Source organism: Numida meleagris, chromosome 23 (assembly GCF_002078875.1).
Source record: "Numida meleagris isolate 19003 breed g44 Domestic line chromosome 23, NumMel1.0, whole genome shotgun sequence".
Taxonomy (NCBI): Eukaryota; Metazoa; Chordata; class Aves; order Galliformes; family Numididae; genus Numida; species Numida meleagris.
The window spans coordinates 3,652,170-3,676,273 of record NC_034431.1 but is presented as its reverse complement, the minus strand read 5'-3'; the positions used below and the strand labels follow the sequence as shown (position 1 = coordinate 3,676,273).

Genomic DNA, 24,104 nt, shown 5'->3' with positions numbered 1-24,104 from the left:
TCCGTGCCTTCATACTCACAAACATCCAGGGCACTGACTTGCTCCTGTGCCCGCACGCTGCCAGCTATTTGCATTCTGCTCTGTGCTGCTGTAATTTAATCTGCCGTCACGCTGCAGCTCGAGCCTGGAGCGGGTCTGGTGCGGGCTGGTATAGGTTCCCTTCCAGCTCAGCACTGACATGCTCCTCACCCTGCCGTGCCCTCTCAGCTATTTGGAGAGCTGCAAAGGGCCCGAAAAACAAAACCTTGCTTCCTCAGATCCGTGTTGGCTCACACCATGGTAACACTTTTGTGTGCGGTGTCTGTTTCTTAGCTCCACCTAATCCCATTAGGGGTGCATAGCCAAAGCTGCTCTCTGACATCAGCCCCACTCGTTAATAGCATTACTGGACTTTACCTGCAGCATGCAACGCCTGGGAGCTTGGTCCTGGGCCGTCTTGGTTCTGCACAAACTGGGGCCACAACCCCTCTGGGATATTTCCCATTGGAAGGTGTCCCCTCGGGCTCCCAGGTTTGCAGCACACTTACATTTCTTATGAGAACTCAGAGGAATGGGAGATTTTTGTTTCTGGTTGGCAGCATGCTGACATGGTGAGGGACCGGTCACGGTGCTTTCTGCCATCCCTACCTCCTCCTTCGGCCCTCTGGGGTAAACAATAGCTGCAGTGTTGGTGCGAGGGAATAAGGGGAGCGCGTAAGGCTATTAGCGTATTCTAATTAACCTAATCCCATTGAGACAAAGGGCCTTTGCCTCCCTTCCACTGCTCCGCTGTAACACGTGGTCAGGGTGAAGAAAAAAAACCCCGATTTCCTCCTCACCCCGCGAGCCCCCCAGAAACCACAGCATCACCTAAAAAACAACGCTGGTAACGAGCCCCTGTCCCCGCAGAGGAGAATGAGTTCATCCTGTACGCCACCCGCTACTCCATCCACCGCTACGACCTCGCCTCGGGGCTCAGCCAGGAGCTGCCGCTGGCCGGGCTGCGCGGGGCGGTCGCGCTCGACTTTGACTATGAGCACAACTGCCTCTACTGGGCCGACGTCACCCTGGACATCATCCAGGTGAGCAGGGAGCCAGCAGGGCAGGAGCGGCAGCCTGAGAGTCAGCACCTTGTTTTAGGCGTTTCTCATCTCTCTGCTGGCATGGAATCCGTCGTAGAATGGCTTGGGTTGGAGGGGAACGTTAAGAATTGGGGTGCCCATGTAGCACGTTAACCTCAAATAGTGCTGAGCTCAGGGCATCAGGCTCCACCGCTGAATGACTTCCCACAAAATGTATGATTCTTTCTTTTCTGGACAATTTGACCCAGAAATTTTGGGATCTTTGATTGAAACCTGAGCAATCAAGATGCTTTTGCTTTCCGTGACATACACTGATGTGGATATCTTCAGAATTGTTCCATTTCCCGTATTCTTTCCTAAGGAAGTAGAAATCAGAACTGCACACCTGGCTGTGCTAACCTCGAGGCTGGGAAGGTTCTGCTTTCTTACTCCTTTTTTCTCCTTATTTTTCCTCTAGCGTCTTTGTCTCAATGGCAGCTCTGGGCAAGAAATAATCATAAGCACAGGGTTGGAAACAGTGGAAGCTTTGGCCTTCGAACCACTCAGCCAATTGCTGTACTGGGTCAATGCTGGGATTCCCAAAATTGAGGTACGGTTGCACCACCTGTGCTGCGGAGGGGACTGCCCCCATGTGCCTTTGGGGTCCCACTGCTGGCTGCCAGCCTGCACCCCACAGCCACTGCATTGGGTTCACATGCACACGGGGCATCACAGAATCATTTCTTTTGGAAAAAATCTTCAGGACCACTAAGTCTAGCCATCAGCCTGACCTGCTGAGCCCCACCACTAGCCCATGTCCCTTAGTGCCACATCAGGACATCTCTTAAATACCTCCAGCACTGCCCTGGCAGCCTGTTCCATTGTCCAGCCACCCTTTCCATGAAGAAGTTCTTCCTAATAACCAACCTAAACCTCCTCTGACACAACTGTTATCCGCTGCCCCGCAGTACAGGTGTTTGACTGGGATAATATGCAGTTTTCCTTCTTACAGCCTGCAACCAGCCCAGCCCTCCTCTTTTGTTACGACTCCAGGTTGCCAATCCGGATGGAGACCTGCGTCTCACTGTCCTCAACTCCTCCATCCTCGAGCGACCCAGGGCCCTCGCGCTGGTGCCCCGAGAAGGGTAAGCAGGGAGCCCCCACCTGTGGTCAGGTCCCTTGTACTCCACACAGATCAAGCCCTCCCCTTCAATGCTACAGCCACACAACAGGAACCCAGGGGAGATGCTGCATGGAAGGCTTGTCACAGAGTCATGGAATGGCTTGGGTTGGAAGGGACCTTAAAGATCATCCAGTTCCAACCTCCCTGCCATTGGCTGCTTGCCTCCCACCAGCTCGGGCTGCCCAGGGCCCCTTTCATGGCCTTGTGCACCTCCAGGCATGGGGCACCCACAGATTCTCTGGGCAGCCTGTGCTGGTGCCAGGGGGGAGCAATGGGGATCCCAGTGCCGTGACCCCAATGTTACACTGATAGACCTGAGCTGCCTCTGGCCATGTGCACATGGCCAGCAGAGCATGACAACACCACCTCCTCAACGACTACTTCTGCAGTTCGTGGCTAGGTAACCTCCAGCTGCACTTGTGCCCCACACACTGCAGCTCGGTAAGCCTGCCTTCTGCTCGCAGATCCAACGCTGCTCTCATTTGAATTGCAAAGAGCTCCTTTCCCCAAAGGCATGTCTTGCAAGAGACAGGGAATGCAAAGTGCTCACATCTCTGCCTGATAACCCGCTCCCTTGTGACAAGCCGTGCTGTTCCTGTTGCGGGTAAGCTCTCTGCCTGTTGCAGGCTGATGTTCTGGACAGACTGGGGAGACTCCAGGCCCGGCATTTACAGAAGTGACATGGATGGCTCCTTGGCCGCCTGCATTGTCTCGGAGGGCGTGAGGTGGCCCAATGGCATCTCTGTGGACGACCACTGGATCTACTGGACCGAGGCTTACATGGACAGGATCGAGAGGGTGGATTTCAACGGGCTGCAGAGATCTGTCATCCTGGACAGCCTCCCGCACCCCTACGCCATCGCTGTATTTAAGGTACTGCTGCAGCTAACCATGTCCGCTTTGTCCACATTTCCATTGCATGGTGGGAGCACTTAGCACACAGGGTTTGGTGGGAAGGAGCTAGCATGTTGCTCACTCTATTTCTGCTCTGGACATGTTCCACAAAACCCCTGCACCAAGCAACTCCTGCTTCCACTCCTGCTCAGATCCCAGTCCATGTCTTCCTCCCCATGGGCTGGGAGGGATTTGCACTCTGCTGCCCTGTGGCTGTGGAGTACCCAGGTGCCGTAGTGCTTAGCAGCATGTGACTTTCAGAACGAGATCTACTGGAACGACTGGTCGCAGCTGAGCATCTTCCGGGCATCCAAAAACAGTGGCTCGAGGATGGAGACGTTGGTTGGCCGATTAAACGGGATCATGGACATGAAAATTTTCTACAGAGGAAAGACGACAGGTAATTGAGAGCACAAGCCTGCAGGTTATCTTTGCTGGGGATATTGATCCAGGCACTCACCCCATAGCTCAGGTTGCAGACCATGGATTTCCATTCCAAGTGCTGTACGGGCTCTCTGAGCTACATCACCAAGCCCAGGGGACTGTGATCATCAGAGCACTTCCCCGGCCTGCAGGAGCATGGGGCTGCAACCTCTAGACCGGGATGGGGGTGGGACGGGGCTTCCTGCATGCCTGCAGCCCCCGTTGATGGTGTCCCCTTCCTCCCTGGTGCCAGGACAGAATGCCTGCATTGCCCACCCCTGCAGCCTGCTCTGCTTGCCCAAGTCCAACAATGGCAGGAGCTGCAAGTGCCCCGAGGGTGTTCCCAGCACCGTGCTGCCCTCGGGGGAGGTGAAGTGTGACTGTCCTCATGGCTACAGCATGAAGAACAACACCTGCGTGAAGGAAGGTAACACCAGGCTTGGTTCCGGCTGTTTTGATAAAGGTGGCAGCTTCCTCCATTGACGACCTTCCCAGATGCCCTTGGGACAAGAAGCACATCTGATATCCAAGAACGCAGCGTCATGCCTCACGCCAGCTTGTTTTTGTTTTCCCCTCTGCACCAGAAAACACGTGTCTGCCCAACCAGTACAGATGCTTCAACGGGAACTGCATCAACAGCATTTGGCAGTGTGACAACAACAATGACTGCGGGGACATGAGCGATGAGAAGAACTGCCGTAAGTGTCCCCTGGTGGCATTCACCCATCCCAATTTAGATATCTGCTGCACTGGCACTGGCACTGCGTCTGAGCTGATGTCCCACTCTCCCTTTGTAGTCATGGGGAGTGAGAGGTGTTCAGAGTGCAGTTCCTGCCCTTGGGCACCCATCTCAAGTTGGCTGGTTGAGCTGTGCCCTGCAGTGTTTCCTCCTTTATCCTCTGCCTGGGACACATCACTCCCAGTCTGCAAGCAGCTGTGGGGTGGGATGCACTTGGTCCTGCTCCCCAGCTCTGACAAGCACCTACAGTAATAACCCTGCACTGAGCAAGTCTGCAGGATACTCCCTGCTCCACTTCGCTCATGGGGGATGGACCATGGAGGATCATCCATCCTCTCAGCACCACCCTGACCTCCTCCTCTCCCCATCAGCCACCACCGTGTGTGATGCCGAAACCCAGTTCCGCTGCCGGGAATCGGGGACCTGCATCCCTCTGTCCTACAAGTGTGACCTGGAGGACGACTGCGGCGATAACAGCGATGAGAGTCACTGTGGTGAGCTGACGTGCAGCTTGCCTCCTCCTTCCCTGTCCCCGTGCGAGGGACCAAAGCCTGCTGCTGTCGGGCAGTGCAGTGCTGCTCCAAGATCCCCTTTGTTATCCCCAGCCAACAGCTGCCTCCTCCCATCACTGAGCTGGTTCTGGGCAGGAGATGAGAGATGTGCAGTGATTTCCCCCATCACTGCAGTCTGGCAGGGAGGTTCTGGGCCATTAACATCCTGCCCTGTTCCTTGGGTCCTTCCCTGACCCAAAGCCAAATATTTGGTTGAGATTAAAGGCTGTCCTTGGGCAGCCACCCGAGAGGCGCATGGCAGCGTGGGCTGCTCAGTGTTGCTTCTGAACTATCAGCCTCCTCTCCCTGGTCAGTAGCCCGTGTGAAGTTTTCCTCCTCCTTTCCCCAAGGCCCAAACCCATCTGACAGCTGTCTGTGCTTCTTTGCAGAGGCTCACCAGTGCAGAAAAGACGAGTTCAGCTGCAGCTCAGGGATGTGCATTCGGCTCTCCTGGAGGTGTGATGATGACAATGATTGCAGGGACTGGTCTGATGAAGCCAACTGCACCAGTAAGCACTTCACTGTGATCAATAACGTGTTGCCATCCCTCACGGCCTCCCAGTAGCATTTGAGGTGTTGTGTTCGAGGTGTTGCTTTGGAGGTGTTGCTTTGAAGAGGTTGCACTGGAAGTGTTGCTTTGAAAGAGTTGCATTGGAGGGGCTGCACTGGAGGAATTGCACTGGAGGTGTTGCATTGGAGAGGTTGCATTGGAGGGATTGTATTTGGATGGCTTTGCACGAGCAGTTTTGCACCGAGTTTTGCAGCACTGGCTGCTCCCAGCACATCCTCAGCAGCCTGAGGTGCATCATGGCACGATGCCGGCTGTGCCTTTGAGGCTGTGCTGAATAGGGAAGCGGGACTGTGGCTGCCAGGCAGCCAAAGAATCCTTGTGTTCAGAATGGGCTCCTTTGTTGCAGGCAGGCAACAGACAGGGCAGTGTGTGCTGATCTCATTTCGGAGCCTGAACTCTGACCATTTTCTTGCCGTGAAACGCGTTGTAGAAAACTGGCATTTCCTTCAAACCCAGCAATGATGGAGAAGCTGCAAAGGAGAGGCAGGTTCAGCTTGGGAAGTGGCTCCTCTTAGGAGCAGCCTTACTGTTCTCAGTGGGTTTGGAAATGTAAAGTGGGTGCCGTGCCTATGGGAGTCACACATGGCAGATTTGCTCTCTTTTTTGCTGAAATCTCAAGAAATGGTTTGGTTCCTGGTTTACACCTTGGCACAGCAAGCCCTGCGCTGTGAGCCTCATTCTCTAACTGCGTTTGACACAGCACTCAGCCATCCTCGACACCACAGCGTAAAAGCAACATCCCAAAGCAGTCTCCTAATGTTAACACCCAGACAGAGCCTTTTCCCCACCAGGAAACCCAGCCGATAACAATGTGGCTGTCTTTTCCACTCTTAAAAAAACACCAAAATCGTGAGTGTTGTGTCAGGAGGATGGAGTTTTGAGAGCTTAAGGCCATCAGCAAAAGGCATGTGGCTGTGTTGTAGAGCAACGCACAGGATGGAAGCTGGCCTTTGGGTGCCACTTTGGGCTGATGGGGCACACGAGAGCCCCCAGGGGATCAGATCCTCTGTGCTGAGCTCCTGCATCCTCTATCCACAGGGTTTGATGTGCCTCCAGCACGCGAGGTGCATAGCAATGTGCTGGGGGCTGTGGTTGTTGGCATTCCGCTCGCGTTGCTGTCTAAGGAGGTTATTTTATATTGGTATCACTTATCTCTCGTATGGGTTTCTCCAGAGAGAATTTCTCCAGGAACAGAACCTGCTTCAAAAAGCGTCTCGGGTTTGTAAAGCCTGAAGTTGAAATTATCTAAGAGGATCACAGTGATTTGAGAAACGTTCCGTCTGACTCCACTGGCTGTATTTATTGCTCTTATCTGAAATAATTACATTTCACACTGAATACCTAATAGAATATTACTGCCATGAAACTGTGGCGTTTTGAAATATCTGCAAGCCCATGTCACAAGCCAATGTGAAATTCACAAGCATGCCATTTAATTAAGCTGTGCATTGCTTTTCTTGTCAATAACGCTGAGTGCTTGCTTGGCTGAAGAGTGCTATTTGTCTCTAAAGCGACGATACAAGCTCGGCTTCAACCAGCACACCCTGCGGCAGATCCCTGGGTGAAAGGAACCCAGGGGGAGGCCTTGATCCCTTTGAAACCCCCAAGTTTTCTAATTTGCATTGGCCACGCAGACAGGCTTTGCCTGCCCTAACTCCAGACCATCTCCAAAACTTCTGACGGATGGTTCCCCTACCCGGGGGTCCCCATACAGGGACCCCACACCCCACCAAGGTTTGCTTGCTGTCTGTGCCACTTCTTGCCATTCAGAGTTGACCACCGCCACGTGTGCTGACACATACCAAGGGTCAGGCTCAAAGAGCCTCCCAAATTTGGAGAGCGCTCAGAGCGCTCTGAAAGCCATCCCTGGGGCACGGCGGGATCGTGACCAACTATGGCACAGAGAGAAATGGACCCCTCCCTGCTCTGCTCCCACCAGTGTTCCGCACCTGCGAGGCCTCCAGCTTTCAGTGCCTCAACGGGCACTGCATCCCGCAGCGCTGGGCTTGTGATGGCGATGCTGACTGCCAGGATGGCTCCGACGAGGACCCCGCCAGCTGCGGTACGTGTCTGCAAACCCACCCTGCAAGAGCCGCAGCCAACTCCCATCCCCTCCAACAGGGGACAAAGGAAAGGGGGTAGGGGCTGTGCTTTTGGTACTGAAAAGAAAACGGGCAAAATCTACCTGATTTCAGAAAAGAAGTGCAATGGCTTCCAGTGCCCCAACGGCACCTGCATCTCAACCAGCAAACACTGCAATGGCATCACTGACTGCGCCGATGCCTCAGACGAGCAGGACTGCGGTGAGTGCTGGGGGCTGCTGAGAGGTGTGCCCATTAGGTGTACTAATGAGTGCCTGAGGAAACGGGCTGCTCTCTGAGCACTAGCAAATGGCAAATAAGAGGTGTTGGATAAGGAGGATCAAATCCTCCTGGTGCCCGTGCCAAGCTGTGTATGTTGTGACACGTTGTTGAGTGAGGACAGTGCAGGACAGCGCGCAGTCCTTGAAATTTGGGTGTTTCACTGGGGTCTGTGCAAATGACAGTGGCCTTCCTGCAGGCAGTGCCTGCTGAGGTGCCATCCCTTTCTCCTGAACTCTCCCCAGAAATTCCCCTGTGCACCCGCTACATGGACTTCGTGTGCAAGAACCGGCAGCAGTGCTTGTCCCACTCCATGGTGTGCGACGGCGACATCCAGTGTGAGGACGGCTCCGATGAAGACCCCAACTACGCAGGATGCGGTGAGCGTGGTCTTGTGCATCTCAAGGCACTTTGTACAGGGAAGGCTGGAGAGAGGAGACCACAGGCACGGGGAGGGTGCCACAAAGCTGCCGTGTCTCCTGGGCTATAATGCTGTGCTTGCAGAAGTCCACAACAGCCTCCTCCTCCTCCACGTGGGGCTGCCCTCCAGCTCCACGCCTTCACGCTGAGCCTTGCTTTCCCCCTGTGCTGCCCCTGCAGCCCAGGAGCCCGAGTTCCACCGCACCTGCGACCAGTTCAGCTTCCAGTGTGCCAACGGGGTGTGCATCAGCCTGGTGTGGAAGTGCGATGGCATGGATGACTGCGGCGATTACTCAGACGAAGCAAGCTGTGGTGAGCAAAACCTCAAGGTCCTTGTCACCAGGGCTCCTGCCTCCTTTGGATTCCAGGAGCTCAGGGAACAGGCTCCGTGTTCTTTGTACCTACCCATGCATCTATGTATGTGTGTGTACATGCGTTGTGCACCGTTCCATTTTCATGTTGCAGTGTCTTGCATGGAGATCAGCACCATTCTCTTTCTGCTCATAGATTAGCTGCAGCACGCTGTGCATCCGATCTGCGGGCGCATGTTGTGGTTGAGTGAGTCTGGTGGGACCATATTGCCTCCAGCTTCCCAGCCCAAAGCAGACAGGCAGCTCACAGCCAAGCTCAATATTTATCAGCGTTCCCTGGGCAGCACTGGGAGCTGTGCAGAGCCAGGCAAAGCAGCTGTGTCTTCATTGCAGAGCTGCAGGGCTTGCTTCTCCGCTTCTGCTGCGCTCTGTATGAATTCCACTGCTGGTTCTGTGACCGTAGGTGCTGTTTGGCTGCACCCAGTGTGCACACATTCTAACGCTGCCAGCAGAGCAGTGATAGCTGTGAGGAATGGGGAAGCTGGAGAGGAAGAGAAAGGATCTTGCTCAAAATGTTGGGGGGATGCTGAGGGGCTGCCGCGTTCTTGTACCTCGGCTGTGCTAGAGGCTGCTGAGATAGAGCTGGGGCTCAGAGAACTCTCCTCTCCTTGTCAGAAAACCCAACGGATGCCCCCAACTGCTCCCGGTACTACCAGTTCCAGTGTGGGAACGGGCACTGCATCCCCAACCAGTGGAAGTGTGACGGAGAGAACGACTGTGGGGACTGGTCGGATGAGAAGGAGTGTGAGGGTGAGGGTCCCTGATACTACCCCATGGTGCTGTGCTCTGTCCGAAGCTGCACTCCAGCATCCTGCACCAGCCCTGGGGCTCTAAAAATCCCCCACGAACGGGCTGTGTGCATGCTCTCACACATCTTTACCTCCTGCCTTTCTGAAAATCCCGATCGGGATGCAGACACAGATAACACCACGCCATGCCTTCCCCACTCCCCTGTGCTGATGGGGCTCTGACACCCCATCCGGTGTCTTTCAGGCTCCCCGCTCCTTCCCATCACCACTGCCATCCCTCCCACCTGCCTCCCCAACCATTTTCGATGCGGCAGCGGGGCCTGCATCACCAACAGCTGGGTGTGCGACGGGTACCGTGACTGTGCTGATGGCTCTGATGAGGACGCCTGTCCCACCTCCCGTAAGCATCCTCACCCCACTCCTCTTCTGTCGCGTCTTGGGGTATCTGGGGACATGGAGGGGAGGGAGGTGGCGTGGCTTTTCAGCTCACAACTGCGCTGAACGTACCGGGAGGCTGCAGAGCAGTTGCTTTCCCAGCCCTCTGCAGTCAGCAGTGAGGATGGTTCAGGCATCCCAGCTAGCTGCTAGATGGGAGGACATTGCCATCTAGTGGAGCCGGGACCGCTGCCATCTAGTGAAGTTGGGACCGCTGTTGGTGCTCCTGGGTTCTCTCCTCGCTTCTCCCACCCGCAGACCACAATGTGACCGCCAGCCCGCCAGCGCCGCGCGGCCGCTGCAGCAGGGCCGAGTTCGAATGCCAGCAGCTGCACAAGTGCATCCCCAACTGGAAGCGCTGTGACGGCCGGCGGGACTGCCAGGACGGCACCGACGAGAGGAACTGCCGTGAGTGTGGGGCTGGGAGCATCTCGCCCGGGTCCATCCCTTGGGATGCTCTGTGCGGGGATGGGAAGGGTTCATGCTGGTGGAATCATGGCAGTAAAAAAGGGGGAAAAAGCCCAAAGTGCTAATGTTTTTTTTTTTCCGTTAGAAGTCCAGCTGTTAATTTTGTAGAATCATAGAGTCATTTAGATTGGAAAATACCCATGAGGTCATCAAGCCCAACCATGATGTAGCACTACAAGTCCAACCGTGACCTAGCACTCCATATCCAACCATGATGTGAAACTACAAGTCCACCACTGAAGCATGTCCCTAAGCACCGTGTCCACACATCTGTTAAGTACCTCCAGGGATGGTGACTCCACCACTTCCCTGCTGGGACAAACCCCAAATCCTTCTGATGGTGGGTGCGATCATACCAGAATACACAGCGAAGTGAGGGTAGAACTGGTAATGACACTCTGCGCTCCATCCCTGCATCGTTCCTGCTTTTACACCAGCACCCAGCCCCATTCCTGCACTGGACCTTCCCTGCACTGAGCCCTGCAACCTTTCTGCTTGCAGCAACACACAGCTCGCTGTCGTGCCCCCAGGGCTACAGCTGCGAGGATGGGGAGGCCTGCCTGCTGGCGACCGAGCGCTGTGATGGGTTCCTGGACTGCTCCGACGGCAGCGACGAGAGGAACTGCACGGGTGAGCTGCAGCCTGACCCATCTCCCTGCTCTGTGTTTTCGTGTACATGAGCTCCTCCTGCACGCAACTTTTAATTCACACATCCTGGATGTAGCTTCCTGTCCCAGTTGCCTCCCTGCCCGTTTGTAACCAGCTGGGACAAACTTCCCAGCCAGCTTCTGCACTGAGATTTTGCCCTCCAGCAACTTCAGATACACAAACCATTAACTTTAGGATGGAAGGGAGCAGAGCTGTCCATTTCACATGGCTCATGGGTGAAGGGACAGTCCCCAGCTCCGTGCTCCTTTGCATGGTGACCCAGCATCCCACCTTTGATGGTGACTCCACCATCACCCCTGGGCAAATGACCGTGATTGATTGCTGTCTCTGTGCAGCCATGAGGTTCAGCACAGTCCTACTGACCTGCTCAGGGCTTGAGCATCAGCCAAGTTTTAGTGCTTTAATTAAATATTGATTGGGAGAGGTTGGGGGAAGGCACTACTGAGATTCATGGGGAATCAACACCCAAGGAAAACCATCTGTTTTCTCTTGGAAACCTGCACCTCTGCCCTTGCCTCAGAGCACTGCCCTGCTTCTCAGCCTCAGCTTTGGAATGTGAGATGTGACACCATGCAAAGAGGGACCTGGGTGGGGAATCTGTGCACAACAACAGCCCAGATTCATCACACAAGCAGAGGACTGACTTGGCCTGCACTGATACACTTCTGAAATGTTGATAAAGAATATTGCATCAGCAGCCATGCTTTTTATCTTTCTTTGGGTAAGAGCTCTGGGGAGAACCAGCAGCGTCAGGGTTACATTCCTACTCTGCGTTGCCCACCCCACCTTCATTACACCCCTAATCTGCACAGTGCCAACGCTCCCTTCAGTCAGATTACAATTTCTGCTTCCATGGGCTGGCAGTGGAACCAAACTCTGTTCTGGGCAAAGGGCAGCTTTCCCTCCTGCAGCCTCACTCTCTCTGTTGTAGATGACACCATTGTGTACAAAGTCCAGAACCTGCAGTGGACAGCTGACTTCTCCGGCGCCATCACCCTGACATGGGCTCGGCCAAAGAGGATGTCCTCAACCTCCTGTGTCTACAACGTGTATTACAGGTACCCCACTGCCTCACTGTTTGTACTGGGTGAAGGGCAGGAGAAGCATGAGCACAGACATCAGTGGTTGATGGGTTGATGGTTGGACTGGATGATCTTAGTGGTCTGTCCAACCTCAATGATTCCATGATCAGCACATATATTTGCAGCACGGTCCTGTACTGAATCAGATTTCAGAAGACAGAGCTTTGCAATCTGTTTCTACTTGGAAAATCTTCTAAAGCTTCGCTGCAAAGCAGCCCCAAAATAGCTGCAGCTAGGGGACCTTTGTGAAAAGCTCTTTGTTTCCTTCAGATTGTTTACTCCACGGAAATGTGGGCATATTGGGTGTTGTGTTTCTGCTTGGGTCTTGTCTTTGTGAGGCTGCTAACAGTGAGAACAAAGTCAAGAAATTAGAGCACAGCAGTGAGAGCAAACCGCAGAGGATGGTGGTGGTGCCGATGAGGCACAGACCTGCACTTAATTCAGACTTTGAAACAGCTTTCCAAGCTGGTGGTGGGCTTTGCTGCCCAGAAAACTAAGCAGCAAGCTTGAGAGCTTAAAGAGATTATGTGTCCCCCTCTGTCACCAAGTACATCCCTGACCGAAGGGGTTTGAATCTCATGCAGGATGGTCGGAGAAAGCATCTGGAAGGTTCTGGAAACCCACAGCAACAAAACCAGCAGCGTGTTGAAGGTCCTCAAGCCTGACTGCACCTACCAGGTGAAGGTGCAGGTGCAGTGTCTCAGCAGAGTCTACAATACCAACGACTTCATCACCCTGCGGGTGCCCGAAGGACGTAAGCAGAGCTGCGTGGTTCTAGCTGGAGCTTGGGTTAAGGAAGGGGTTCAAAAAAAGCAATGAGCCAGCACAGCTAGCACCACTGCCATCCCTAGAAGGGTTCGTTGGCCCAGTGAGGGTTGAGCAGGGCTTGGGGCATGCCAGCAGAAGACAGTGTCTGCCCTCTGCCTTGTTGGCAGACTCTGCCTTTCTATTGCTGGTCCTTGGGTGACACCACCTGCGACTGCCCCTAATGCCTGTGCTTCTCCCCCCAGTGCCGGACGCTCCCTTTAACCTCCAGCTGGCCCTCAAAAAAGAAGCTGAGGGGGTGGTGTTGGGCAGCTGGAGCCCACCCGTGAACGCCCACGGCCTGATACGGGAATTCATCGTGAGTCCTGCTGCTGTTCTGAGCACAGCTATCTGCAGGGGGCTGGGGGGACATGAACAGGGCATGGAGAGCAGTGTTGTGGGGCTGTAGACAGCAACACAATCCTCAAAACCATGATTTTCTTTCTGGTTTCCTTTCTAAGTTTGAGTAATACTTTTTGCTGACATTTGGCCTGCGGAATTGTTGACCCTGGAGTCCTCATCCCCAGTTTTGGTGCTTCTAGGTGGAATACAGCAGCAGTGGTTCCAAGGAGTGGTCATCCCTTAGAACCACCAAGAACTACACCGAGATCAAGAACCTACAGGTCAACACATTGTACACGGTTCGGGTGAGTATCTTCAGAGCTCAGTTGTAGGAGTGCTCTGGGTGACCTCAGCCTATAGGAGAGCTCTGCACAACCTTGTTACTGTTTGCTAGGCAGTCCAAGCCTTGTGCAGCCAACTAATTGCTGAAAAAGTATGATGCTAAAATCCAGCCTTTGAATTCAGCCCTCAGTGGGGTGCTGGCATTTGCACTGACAGTGTGTATAGACATAAGATCCGAGTTGTGCTCCTTGATTTGCTCCTCCACCCAAGAGGCCGGGCTGTGTTATGAAACCCACGCTACCAATTGCCCATTGCAGTGTCACTGCAGCTGCTCCAGATCTGGGGCAGAGATAAATTTGGTCCTGGCTGAATCACTGCAAAGAGCAGCAGAGAGGTGTGGGGAAGGCATGCACGTGAGAGTCTGGGTGATTGTAGGCAGAACGAATAAAAAGTGAAAGTGTGCCAGCCCTGGGAAATGTACACTGCCAGTGTCCATGTGTAGGATGAGCATGGGAACCTGTGGATACAGGCGTGATTCTTACCTACAGTGGGGATGATCCATTCCATTCCATGGTTATAGAATTTTGTAAGGGAGTTATCTGCTGAGAGGATGCCCCTTCCTCCATTTAGATTCTTTTAATTGACTTAAAGTAGTCTGCTTTATCTCTGTAATAAGCATTTCATTGCCAAGTAATTAAGCTATTGTTTGCTTCAAAGTCCTTTTCCCTGAGCTCTGCTGTGTCCGTAACCTTGCTCTAACCTTGCTCTGTTTGCATCATGCATTGCTGGTGACACGTTCGTTCGCATTAACCGACCGTCTCATTTGAAAGGTCGCTGCGGTGACTAGTCGAGGAGTGGGAAATTGGAGCGTCTCTAAATCCATAACCACCATCAAAGGCAAAGGTGAGCGTTGTTATTTCGGTAAATGTTGCTATCACTCGCTCCGGGGACTGCAGGTGGACTGCCATTGACTCATGTAGGCTAGGTCCTACCTTGGGCTAGGCAGGATGCACCACCCCCAGCTCCTTCAGCATCACTCATTGAGAGAACGCTTGCTAATTCATCTCCCTCCTGTGATTGTGATGGTTGCTGCATTTTGTGTAGATTAGACCACTAAAAATATACTGAGGTTCCCAGAAACTGTCGCAGCGTTGTGGTGTGACAGTAGGTAAACTCAAACAACGCGATGAATTGTTTCCCTCTGAAGTGCTGTTTGATAAGCCTTTTGAAGTCATTTGTATTCCTGACAAGACTTTTTCCTAGTCTGTATTCTGGTGTCAAAATTGTCTGCTTTCTGGTTTGTTAGATAAAAGTGCACGCTCACTGTGTTGACAAAGGAAGGAAAGAAAACACCATGCTACTAAAAATGCAGAGCTCTTGATTGCGTGAAATACAGGAGTACATGATCATTAGAGATAGTTGGAAAATGGAGGTGGAAGAGCCATCAGAACTCTCTATGTATTCCAAAGTTCCTTGGGATTGCAGTAACAGCCATTTCTCCCTTTCCTTCCAGTCATTCCTCCACCTGTCATACGCATTGAGGGCTACACTGAGGACTCCATAAGCTTCAGTCTAAAAATGAATACTAATATCAAGGTAAAATTTTACTCTTCTGGAATGTCAGCAGCAGAAAAGTTGGATAAGTGGTAAATACTGGATGGGATAAGCTATCACCCAGTTTAGTACTGCAATCACATTTTGAAACTAATTGTTCCGTTCCCATTTATTACTTGCTACTCATCAGCTGTCCCAGCTCTCTTAATTAGGATGGAAAATATGGCTTAAATGACTCACTGCATCCAAAATAGCTGAGCTTATGTCAGTTCATATTGTGTACCATCGCTGCTTGACAGGTCAGCGGTTACGTTGTCAACATCTACTGGACATTTGATGCACACAGGCAGGAAAAAAGAACTCTGACCATAGAAGGAGAAAAGTCAGTCCAAAAAGGTAAACTGTTTAGCTGTAAAATTTTGCTTTGGTCACCTCCAAATGGAAGGTTTTACTGACAACTACAGGGTTTTTTTTGTCACTGCAGCTCAGCTGAGTGTGTTAAGTAAAGAGTAAATCCTGAGAGGACAGACCAGTAAAAATTTGGTCTCTCTTTTTAGGGCTTGGAGATTTCAAGCAGATTTGGGATTTATTCCCTAGAGCTGCAGTGGCCTTTTCTCATGACAGGGATTTTGTTTATTGATTCAGCAAGATTTCTTGGGCTTTTCTACAGTACATGTCCCTGTTAATCAGATTACTTTGAGGTTTGGAGGAATAACCAGCATGCACAGTCAAGATACAGGAAAGCATCCCAACATGCTAGCTTAGATACCCAGGTGATTCTGTGCAAAAGAAATTAGTCAGAATGAATGACAGCACAACCCAAGAGAGAGACAATCCTGTCTGAGACCGTTCAGTGCTGCTGACCATTTCACCATCGAGTACCATGCCTCACCTTACAGCGCAAATCTCTCTCTTTGCTCAGTGGCCAACCTGACAGCTCACACCCCCTATGAAATCTCTGCTTGGGCTAAGACAGAGCTGGGTGACAGCCCTCTGTCTTTTGTGCACGTTGTGACCGGCGGGACCAGACCCATCCCACCAAGTCTCAAGGCCAGGGCCATCAACCAGACTGCGGTGGAGTGCACCTGGACTGGACCGAGGGATGTTGTAAGGCCCTGAGGCTCTCTTTTCTCACTCACCAGGATGGGGTCTGGCTCAGAGCTTAGAAACACAAGACATTTTAGAATGGGATTGTTTGTGGGGACTGAGTTCCAAAACCCTGACACATTTGTGTTAAAAAAAAAGTAAGGAAAAGTGCTTGTTGATGCTTCCGTACCAGCACAGAAAGGCTTTTAGTTGTTTGTTGATTCAGCCACTGTTACATGGAGAAGTGGCTGAAATACAGGTAACATCATGATGCTCCTGTGGCCTTTTAACTGATGGCTGTGTTGTCAGAGGTGGGAGCAGGTTCTTCAGGATTTTTAAGGACATTAATCAAAGGAGAGGGCTGCTGGGCAGCCTGGTTGGCAGACCAGAGCTAAACTTGGGCAGGAGAGAATGCCCAGGAGGAATTTATCCTTAAAGAGCAACAGCACACCAAGGTTTGGTTGGGAGCTTCGTGCCACGACAAGCTTTGTACCATCCCTGTTGTCTCCTCCTCTGCAGGTCTATGGCATCTTCTATGCTACGTCCTTCCTTGAGCTCTACCGGACCCCCCATAACGCCACCACGACCTCCCACAATGCCACCGTCATCGTGCAGCGGGACGAGCAGTACCTCTTCTTGGTAGGCTGCTTTTCTGATCCCCTCCCACCCACACTACGGGCTCAGGTTTGGCACCGAAGCCTGAAGGCACCGCACTAACTGCTGGGTCGTCCCTTCAAGGTCCGTGTGATGTCTCCCTACCAAGGGCCACCCTCCGACTACGTCGTGGTGAAGATGATCCCCGACAACCGGCTGCCCCCGCGGCACCTCCACGCGGTGCTCATTGGCAAGACCTTCGCCGTCATCAAGTGGGAATCTCCCTACGATTCGCCTGACCAGGACATGGTAGGACCTCAGAGCCTTCTCCTCTCCCTTTGCACGCAAAGCCCTGGTTCACAGGCAGATCGCTGCCCCGTCATCAACTTACCCCTCCTAAGCTGCTCCCCAGGCTTTGGCAGCAAAGGTTTAAATCTTTTGGAAACACTAGAAACTCTGACACGGCACAGGTTCGCATTGCATCTCTGCTCATTAATAAATACAATCTGCAATTTTCCTTCTGCTGTTATCATAGAACCATAGAATCATTCAGGTTGGAAAAGACCTCTCAGATCCCCAAGTCCAACCCCAACCCACCCTCACCGTGCCCACTGACCACGTCCCCAAGTGCCACATCCCCACGGTTCTAGAAAACCTCCAGGGACAGTGACCCCCCCACCTCCCTGGGCAGCTGTGCCAATGCATCATCACCCTTTCGGAGAAGAATTTTTACCTAATGTCCAGCCTGAACCTCCCCTGGTGCAAATGAAGCCCGTTACCTGTTGTACTATCACTCGTTACCTGGGACAAGAGACCAATCTCTTGTCCCAGCAGCTGTATTTTCTCTGTCTGTAAATAGTGATCTCAGGCAGGGCTCCAGCTTGTCCACCAAGGGGCTCAAAATCTGCCTATTTCCCAGGTTTCTGTAGACCACAGGCATGGCTTAGTGCCAGTTTTACCCCCAGTCTGATGTCCTAACGTTGTATGCGATTGCTAGCGAGTCTGCAGGAAAGTGAGATCTGTCATCCACTGTGCCTTCCTTCTCTCCCCTTCAGTTGTATGCTGTTGCAGTCAAAGATTTAGTAAGAAAAACAGATAAAATCTACAAAGTCAAAACGCGGAACAGCACGGTGGAGTACACCATTAAGAAACTCGAGCCGGGAGGCAAATACCACGTGATGGTTCAACTGGGAAACATGAGCAAAGAATCCAGCATGATGATTAACACAGGTAAAACAGCAAGTATTGATAAAAAATGCCATCCTACCATATAACCCACGGGCAGACCCTACCAGCCATCCCCTCCCCTCCAGCACAGCCGCTCTGTGCTGACCAGTAAAGCCCCCCACCCCTTTCTGAAGTGCCCCCCTTGCTGCTCCTCAACCAGCAGACAAGTGGCACTCCTGTTCCAACCTAACCTGCCTGCTGTTCTCTGTCATTTGCAGTTCCACTCTCCGCACCAGATGCCTTAAAAATTATAACAGAAAGTGACCACATTCTGCTTTTTTGGAAGAGTTTGGCGTTAAAGGAAAGCAACTTCAATGAGAGCCGGGTAAGGGGCTCTCTCCCCCATCCTACAAGCAGCATTTCAGTAATGCTGGGAGCGGCATTGCTTGCAGGGCTCCGGACACTACTCTGTAAGTACAATGGGATGCTCTGCTCCCTGAGAGTCCCTGATGAGCTGTGTCGTTGTTTTTGCCCCTCTCAGGGTTACGAGGTTCTCATGTTTGACAGCCTGGTCAACCGCACGGCCTATCTCGGGAACACCACTGAGAACTTCTTCAAAGTTTCCAACCTGAAGATAGGTCACAACTACTCCTTCGCAGTCCGGGCCAGGTGTCTGTATGGCGGGCAGATGTGTGGGGAGCCGGCCACGCTTCTCTATAATGAGCTGGGAGCTGGTAAGTCGCTGGCACTGCCTCCTCTTCCTCCATAAACACTACTAACCAAAGCCTCACAAACGGACCCAAACAGGAGTTAATGAAGTATTATACATCTGGCCACTTGGTGGCTTTGCATCCTAGCAGGTCTGGATAGAAGAAACCATCCTGAAGTCATAGGTTGGAAATGTTAGCAATTTGGATGTATTTGGGTTGGGTTTGTTCCACAAAAACCCACTCCCTTAGGACACTGCACAAGTATCAGCGGGAGAAATGTCATATCGGTTGCAAGTGGTGTTTCCCTGCCTCCCTGCTCTGTAGGTGAAGACTCCTCTGAATCCAAAATGGGCAGATCCACTGACGTGGCTGCCATCGTGGTCCCCATCCTGTTCCTGCTGCTGGTGGCGCTGGGGGCCGGCTTCGTGGTGCTCTACACGAGGCACCGCCGGCTGCAGAGCAGCTTCACCGCCTTCGCCAACAGCCACTACAGCTCCCGCCTGGGCTCGGCCATCTTCTCCTCAGGGGACGACTTAGGTATGTAGAATCAAAGAGTCGTACAATCATTGAGGTTGGGAAAGAGCATTAGGATCATCAGGTCCAACCGTCAGCCTAGCACAGCTCTTGGGGTCATGCATAGGGATCTCAGGTACTTCAAATCAGCACATGACCTTAATTATTATCGTGCTTTGGGACGTCTTCTGTATGGGTTTGATCTGATTCTAAGAATATAAACTTGTTCCAGGGTATATGTTATCAGTAGCTTCACTTAAACACACCCCACTAATGAAAATTCATTGAAACCTGGGTATCACAAATGTAACAACCAGGTAAGAGCCACGTGCTGATGCACTAGTTTTGGGGCCAGTTTTGGGGCCAGTTCAGCTGTGCCCCATAGAAACATAGAATCATTCAGGTTGGAAAAGACCTCTCAGATCACTGACCCCAACCCGAACCCATCCCACCACACCCACTGGCCATGTCCCCAAGTGCCACCTCCCCATGGTTCTGGAACAACTCCAGGGACAGTGACCCTCCGACCTCCATGGGCAGCCTGTACCCCTGCATCACCACTCTTCCAAAGAATGATTTTTTCCTAATATCCAACCTGAAACCATGGGCAGTGTAAAAGAGCTCCGGGTTTGTTTTCCAGGAGATGAGGATGACGAAGCTCCCATGATAACTGGATTTTCAGATGATGTCCCCATGGTCATCGCATGAAGCGCGTTTCTGACTGTAAAAACCAAATGGTGTAAATATTTTATTTGATAAAAATAGTTGATTGTTTATTTTAAAAATGCACTTTGAGTTGCAATATGTTATTTTTCTATGGGCCAAAAAATTTAAGAAACACTTTGTAGTAATCAACTGTGAATTGCAAACTAGGTTGGTTTAGTAACAAATTGCTTTGATTTAACATTGATTTAGTCTTACAAGGCTATGCTTGCTGGGCATGCTTTTAAGTCTGTGAGATATTTTCCGTTGACTAAATTGGCTACTCATTTTATTTTTCTAAGACAAGAATAAATTTATTTTAAAAAAAATTCAGGAGATTATATATGTAGAGAGAGATAAGTAATATAGTCCCTGAAGGTTTTGCTTTTACTTAAAAAAAAAAAAAAATCCTTTGGACTTTTGTTTTATATGAAATAATTTTTTTTGTTGTGTTAATTTATTGGGAAATCTGCTCGAGAACAGATTTCCGAAGCCGTCAGACGTTGTACACATTATTGTGTAGAACATGTGCCACTTTATCTTGCGAGGCAGTAGTGTCTTGGCATCCCCACCATTGTCCTTGCCATGAGAACAGCAATCCTTAGTTCTACATATTTTTCCCCTCTTTCAAAGACAGTCTCTCAGCAGTTACCGACCTGCTGGCTGTGATGTAATATGTCCGTAATTCATGTCAGCAATGTCAGTGCGAAAAATTGCCACCGCCTTAGCACGTCCTTCCCAGGAAAGCTTTCCCTGTGCTGCTGCTCCAGGTGCGAGGATGTCAGAGGGATGGAAGGGAGACCTGCCCCAGCTCTGCAGTCACAGAGCTGCAGGTACCATGCATCTCCATCCATCTCGCAGCAGGGTTCACTTTCCTCCATTACCATTACCTGAAAGTAGCTGCGGTTGCACCTTCCCCTTTTGAATAACATATATATAATATATCCCTGTCACTCATCGTGCCACACGTGCTGTAGACATAATATTGGCTACAGAGCAGTAGAAATGTCTGTTTCCCATCACTGAGGTTATTGTTTTGGTGAATCTCCCCTCCAATCCCACTACTTGCCAACCCAAGAGCGCGATACGAGCGGGTGCCCACGGCTCACGCTTGGCCATACTCTATATATGCAAAGCCCAGGAGCTCCGTGCCAGTGCAAATAGAGCACACTGTCTTGTCATACTGGTTCCTTGGTTTAAACCAAAAGTATTTTTGCTGTCTACATGACGTTATAATTGCAGTCTTCCTACAGATGAAACGAGAGAGGCCAACTATGTTTTGATACGCAACCGATCCGTTTAATTTCACTTACAGAAAATGTGTAAAGCATTGAGGTTCTGCAGGGTTTGATACGCTATAGAAACACTGACTCTATTTTTAATTACTGGTGTTCTCATTCCCGGTGACAGATTTTCCCCCCTAGAGTTGGGACCAAACCACAACCAGATTTTATAAGCAGCAGCAAGTTGCAATATTTTTACCATGTTTGAGGGTCAGGTGCTGTTCATGGGTAAAAATCTTGAGTAGATCGACCCAGCGTGTATATCTCAATTTGTCTGAAGTCACAGCTGCAGGGAGAGCAGACCCTGACCCAGAGGCAAAACGATCCTGGAGATATAAATCAGAAGATTTACTATATTTCTGCAGGGATGGGGGAGGCTGAAAGCAGAGGTAAAAAGCATTGCATCCCTTCCTCGCTGAACAAATGTTAATTCTGGCACAGGTATCTGAGAACTGCAGTACGGTATCCCAGAAGGTGGTACCCTCAGAGAGTGAGTAATGGGTAAATTCTGCTGCTCTGCTCCCCTGGGGAAAACTCTGCTCGAGGGAGGGCTGCAGAAGGAGCCCTCCTCATGCCCCTGTTGGGAAGGCGGATGCCAAGGGGGAACCTTGTTACCACTTTGCATTCTGCAGCAATCCCTTGGCTGGATGCTTTCAGCTGGGGATGGGTCACCTCTAGCCGCTCTGAAAGGCTCCTTTGTGCCACTCTCAGCAACGCTGTGAGCGCTGCCAGGAGGCGATCTGCTGGAATACGATATTCCAAAAATGCCCCCAGTGCAACGCGGTGAGAGCTCGTGCAGTGCAGCCCTTGCCTTTGTGCAAAGCTCCTGCACCTCTGCTCGCTGCACTGTGACGCATGGGCACTCCCTCACAGTGCAAAAATCCCCTCTGTGCTCTCAGCAAAGCAACTTTACAGGGCTAATGTATTTTATATATAAATAGAGAAGTCTAAGCTCCAGGCAGGATAGATGCAGTTCTGGGTAAATTGTATATTTTTATGAACTTTTGAAGCACGGAATCTTGTTCACAGAGATGTATATGGGGCGGGAGGGTTCTGGTGTACATACGGTACATGGATGTGGATGCATATTTTGTTCCTTTTGTGGGTTTCTTTTTTTTTTTTTTTGGTAGCTGGATGCAATGGGACGTGAATCCTTGCCTTTTTGGGAGTTGGCCTGGGTTGACCTGATGGGAACCCAGAGAGATGCTGGGATCCATAAGGCGAAAAGGGGTATGGGAGGCACAGGAGCTGGGAGGAACCTCTGGTTTGAGCCCACTGCAGATGCTGGCTGGTGTTCTCAAGTCCATTTGAACAACAAACTGAGACTGTAAAGGCCCTTTGTGTTCTCAGGTCACAGCGGCGGTCACAAAATGTGAAATCCTTTTGTAGGGGCAGACTTCAGCAATTTGCAGGTGGAAAGGTAAAACTCTGTTTGGGGAAGACCCTGATAACATTTCCCAAAACAACTCTCCATCTCCTTCAAATGGGCTTCAGAACAGATGTGGTGCCATGGAGTTAGTTACTCCGGGATCCAGAGAGCATCCTTGCTCCTGGTACAGCTGTAACAGTGGCAGTTAGCCTTGGGGTGGGCTCCAAGTGAAGTCTGTAGTAGTGTCCGCTTCTAATCAGGTTCCTTGAGTGGTGTTTAATACTGTACTGTTTCAATTGCTACTCTGTGTCTTTCTTTTTTTCCCCCCCTCCATTCACTGATTTCTGCTATGTTGTTATTGCACAATTTTGAAGGAATTTTTGTCTGTCTTCTTCCCTCCCCTCCCCCCCCCACTTAATAATAAAAATGGACTGGGTAAATAAAACAGTTCCTGGTTTCCAAGATCATTATTGAGCCTTTTGTGCAATAAAAGGCGAAGCTTTCCTCTGAACCAGATTTTTGCATCCCGTTCCCATGCTGCACAAGACGCCACTGCTCTCCCATTGCTGCTGGGAAGCACACCTGACACCCCAGCAGCTACAGGCAAAGCAGAATTACAGCTCGCACAGAGGTAATGAGCAGGCAGCAGTCTCTTCACACATACCTCATGCTTTAACCTACATAATTAGAAAGGCAGTGTGAGAGCATGGTGGACATAGCTGAGGCACGCAAGCATCTTAAGTGTTGCACTTCATTAATGTTTAGCTTAAGGCAACATTAACAAATGGCCATTCATTCCTTCCTCCCCTGTTGCTTCCTTCCTCATGAGTGAAGCTGACTTTTCCCTGTTGTTGCTGAAATAGATTGCCCCCCCTGGAGCTACAAGAAGTGACACCTCGTTCCCATGCACCCACTTCCCTCTGCAAGGCAGCCAGGTGCATGGCCAGGACAGAGACATTTCCAGCTAGCACCCCGATGGAGCTGTGGGTATCCCTGCTCTTTGCTGGGGAGTTGGACCAGATGGCCTTTAAAGGTCCCTTCCAACTCAAACGATTCTGTGGCTGCAAAAGCCCTCCCCAGCGTGGGTTAAGGGTTTCACCAAATAGATACACTCTGATGTTGAGTGAGTGCAGCTGAAGGTCTGGCTCACTGCTCCTCTTTTGAGTAAGCAACCCGAGTTCCTCATGCCAGACTCCTGAACAGTTATGTTTAGCCTTTCTCGGCAGGAAAGATGAAATAACTGAGGATATTTCGCAGCACAACGCAAGCTGGAATTTAGGATGGGGAGCCAAGAGCTCCTAGATAGCCCAGCCCCTCCTTTAAGGAGGGAAGGGACATTCTTTAGGAAGGAAAGAGCTGTTCCAACCATCCGTGCTAACCATCACAGCCCTACCGCAAGCCCCTCAACCTGCCAAATGTGGGACACAAGAAAAGCAGCAGCCCAGGCTCTTCCAGGGCACACGTTTCTTTCTGCCCTGTGAATTACCAGCATTCAGAAGCCCACATCCCACAGATCTTCATGGCTGAGCTCACCCAACACCTGCCCAGGTCCTGACCTTGTGTTTGATGCAGGCACCTGCCTGGGGCTGGCTGGAAGTCATCCCACTGACTCCCAGATGGAGGATGATGAAGACTAGACAGCCATGCGGGGAGGAAGGCCAGGAGGACAAACAGCGAATGGGGAGTGGGGCTGTGAGCAGCAGTTAAATAAACACATCCTGAAGCTTGCTGCCACTTGACACT

At 51.3% G+C, this 24,104-nt stretch overlaps 1 protein-coding gene across 2 annotated transcripts in view; it reads left to right on the top strand.

The window, feature by feature from the left end:
* SORL1 (sortilin related receptor 1) overlaps positions 1-22,808 on the top strand; it is a 38,957-nt gene extending 16,149 nt beyond the window's left edge. Inside the window, exons 17-48 of one of the 2 annotated variants that reach the window (XM_021375903.1) lie at positions 889-1,061; positions 1,519-1,650; positions 2,094-2,185; positions 2,850-3,096; positions 3,379-3,517; positions 3,794-3,967; positions 4,125-4,238; positions 4,651-4,773; positions 5,220-5,339; positions 7,341-7,463; positions 7,597-7,704; positions 8,007-8,141; positions 8,362-8,493; positions 9,168-9,302; positions 9,546-9,701; positions 9,995-10,144; positions 10,706-10,834; positions 11,805-11,931; positions 12,540-12,709; positions 12,966-13,078; positions 13,302-13,406; positions 14,214-14,286; positions 14,897-14,979; positions 15,237-15,333; positions 15,860-16,044; positions 16,543-16,662; positions 16,762-16,926; positions 17,673-17,847; positions 18,063-18,169; positions 18,326-18,518; positions 18,819-19,031; positions 19,648-22,808. In XM_021375903.1, the coding sequence (XP_021231578.1) occupies positions 889-1,061; positions 1,519-1,650; positions 2,094-2,185; positions 2,850-3,096; positions 3,379-3,517; positions 3,794-3,967; positions 4,125-4,238; positions 4,651-4,773; positions 5,220-5,339; positions 7,341-7,463; positions 7,597-7,704; positions 8,007-8,141; positions 8,362-8,493; positions 9,168-9,302; positions 9,546-9,701; positions 9,995-10,144; positions 10,706-10,834; positions 11,805-11,931; positions 12,540-12,709; positions 12,966-13,078; positions 13,302-13,406; positions 14,214-14,286; positions 14,897-14,979; positions 15,237-15,333; positions 15,860-16,044; positions 16,543-16,662; positions 16,762-16,926; positions 17,673-17,847; positions 18,063-18,169; positions 18,326-18,518; positions 18,819-19,031; positions 19,648-19,715 (4,376 nt within the window). In that variant the 3' untranslated portion in view covers positions 19,716-22,808. Of the gene's footprint in view, positions 1-888; positions 1,062-1,518; positions 1,651-2,093; positions 2,186-2,849; positions 3,097-3,378; positions 3,518-3,793; positions 3,968-4,124; positions 4,239-4,650; positions 4,774-5,219; positions 5,340-7,340; positions 7,464-7,596; positions 7,705-8,006; positions 8,142-8,361; positions 8,494-9,167; positions 9,303-9,545; positions 9,702-9,994; positions 10,145-10,705; positions 10,835-11,804; positions 11,932-12,539; positions 12,710-12,965; positions 13,079-13,301; positions 13,407-14,213; positions 14,287-14,896; positions 14,980-15,236; positions 15,334-15,859; positions 16,045-16,542; positions 16,663-16,761; positions 16,927-17,672; positions 17,848-18,062; positions 18,170-18,325; positions 18,519-18,818; positions 19,032-19,647 lie in introns of those variants that run through there. The other variant, XR_002432626.1, reaches the window with a different exon arrangement.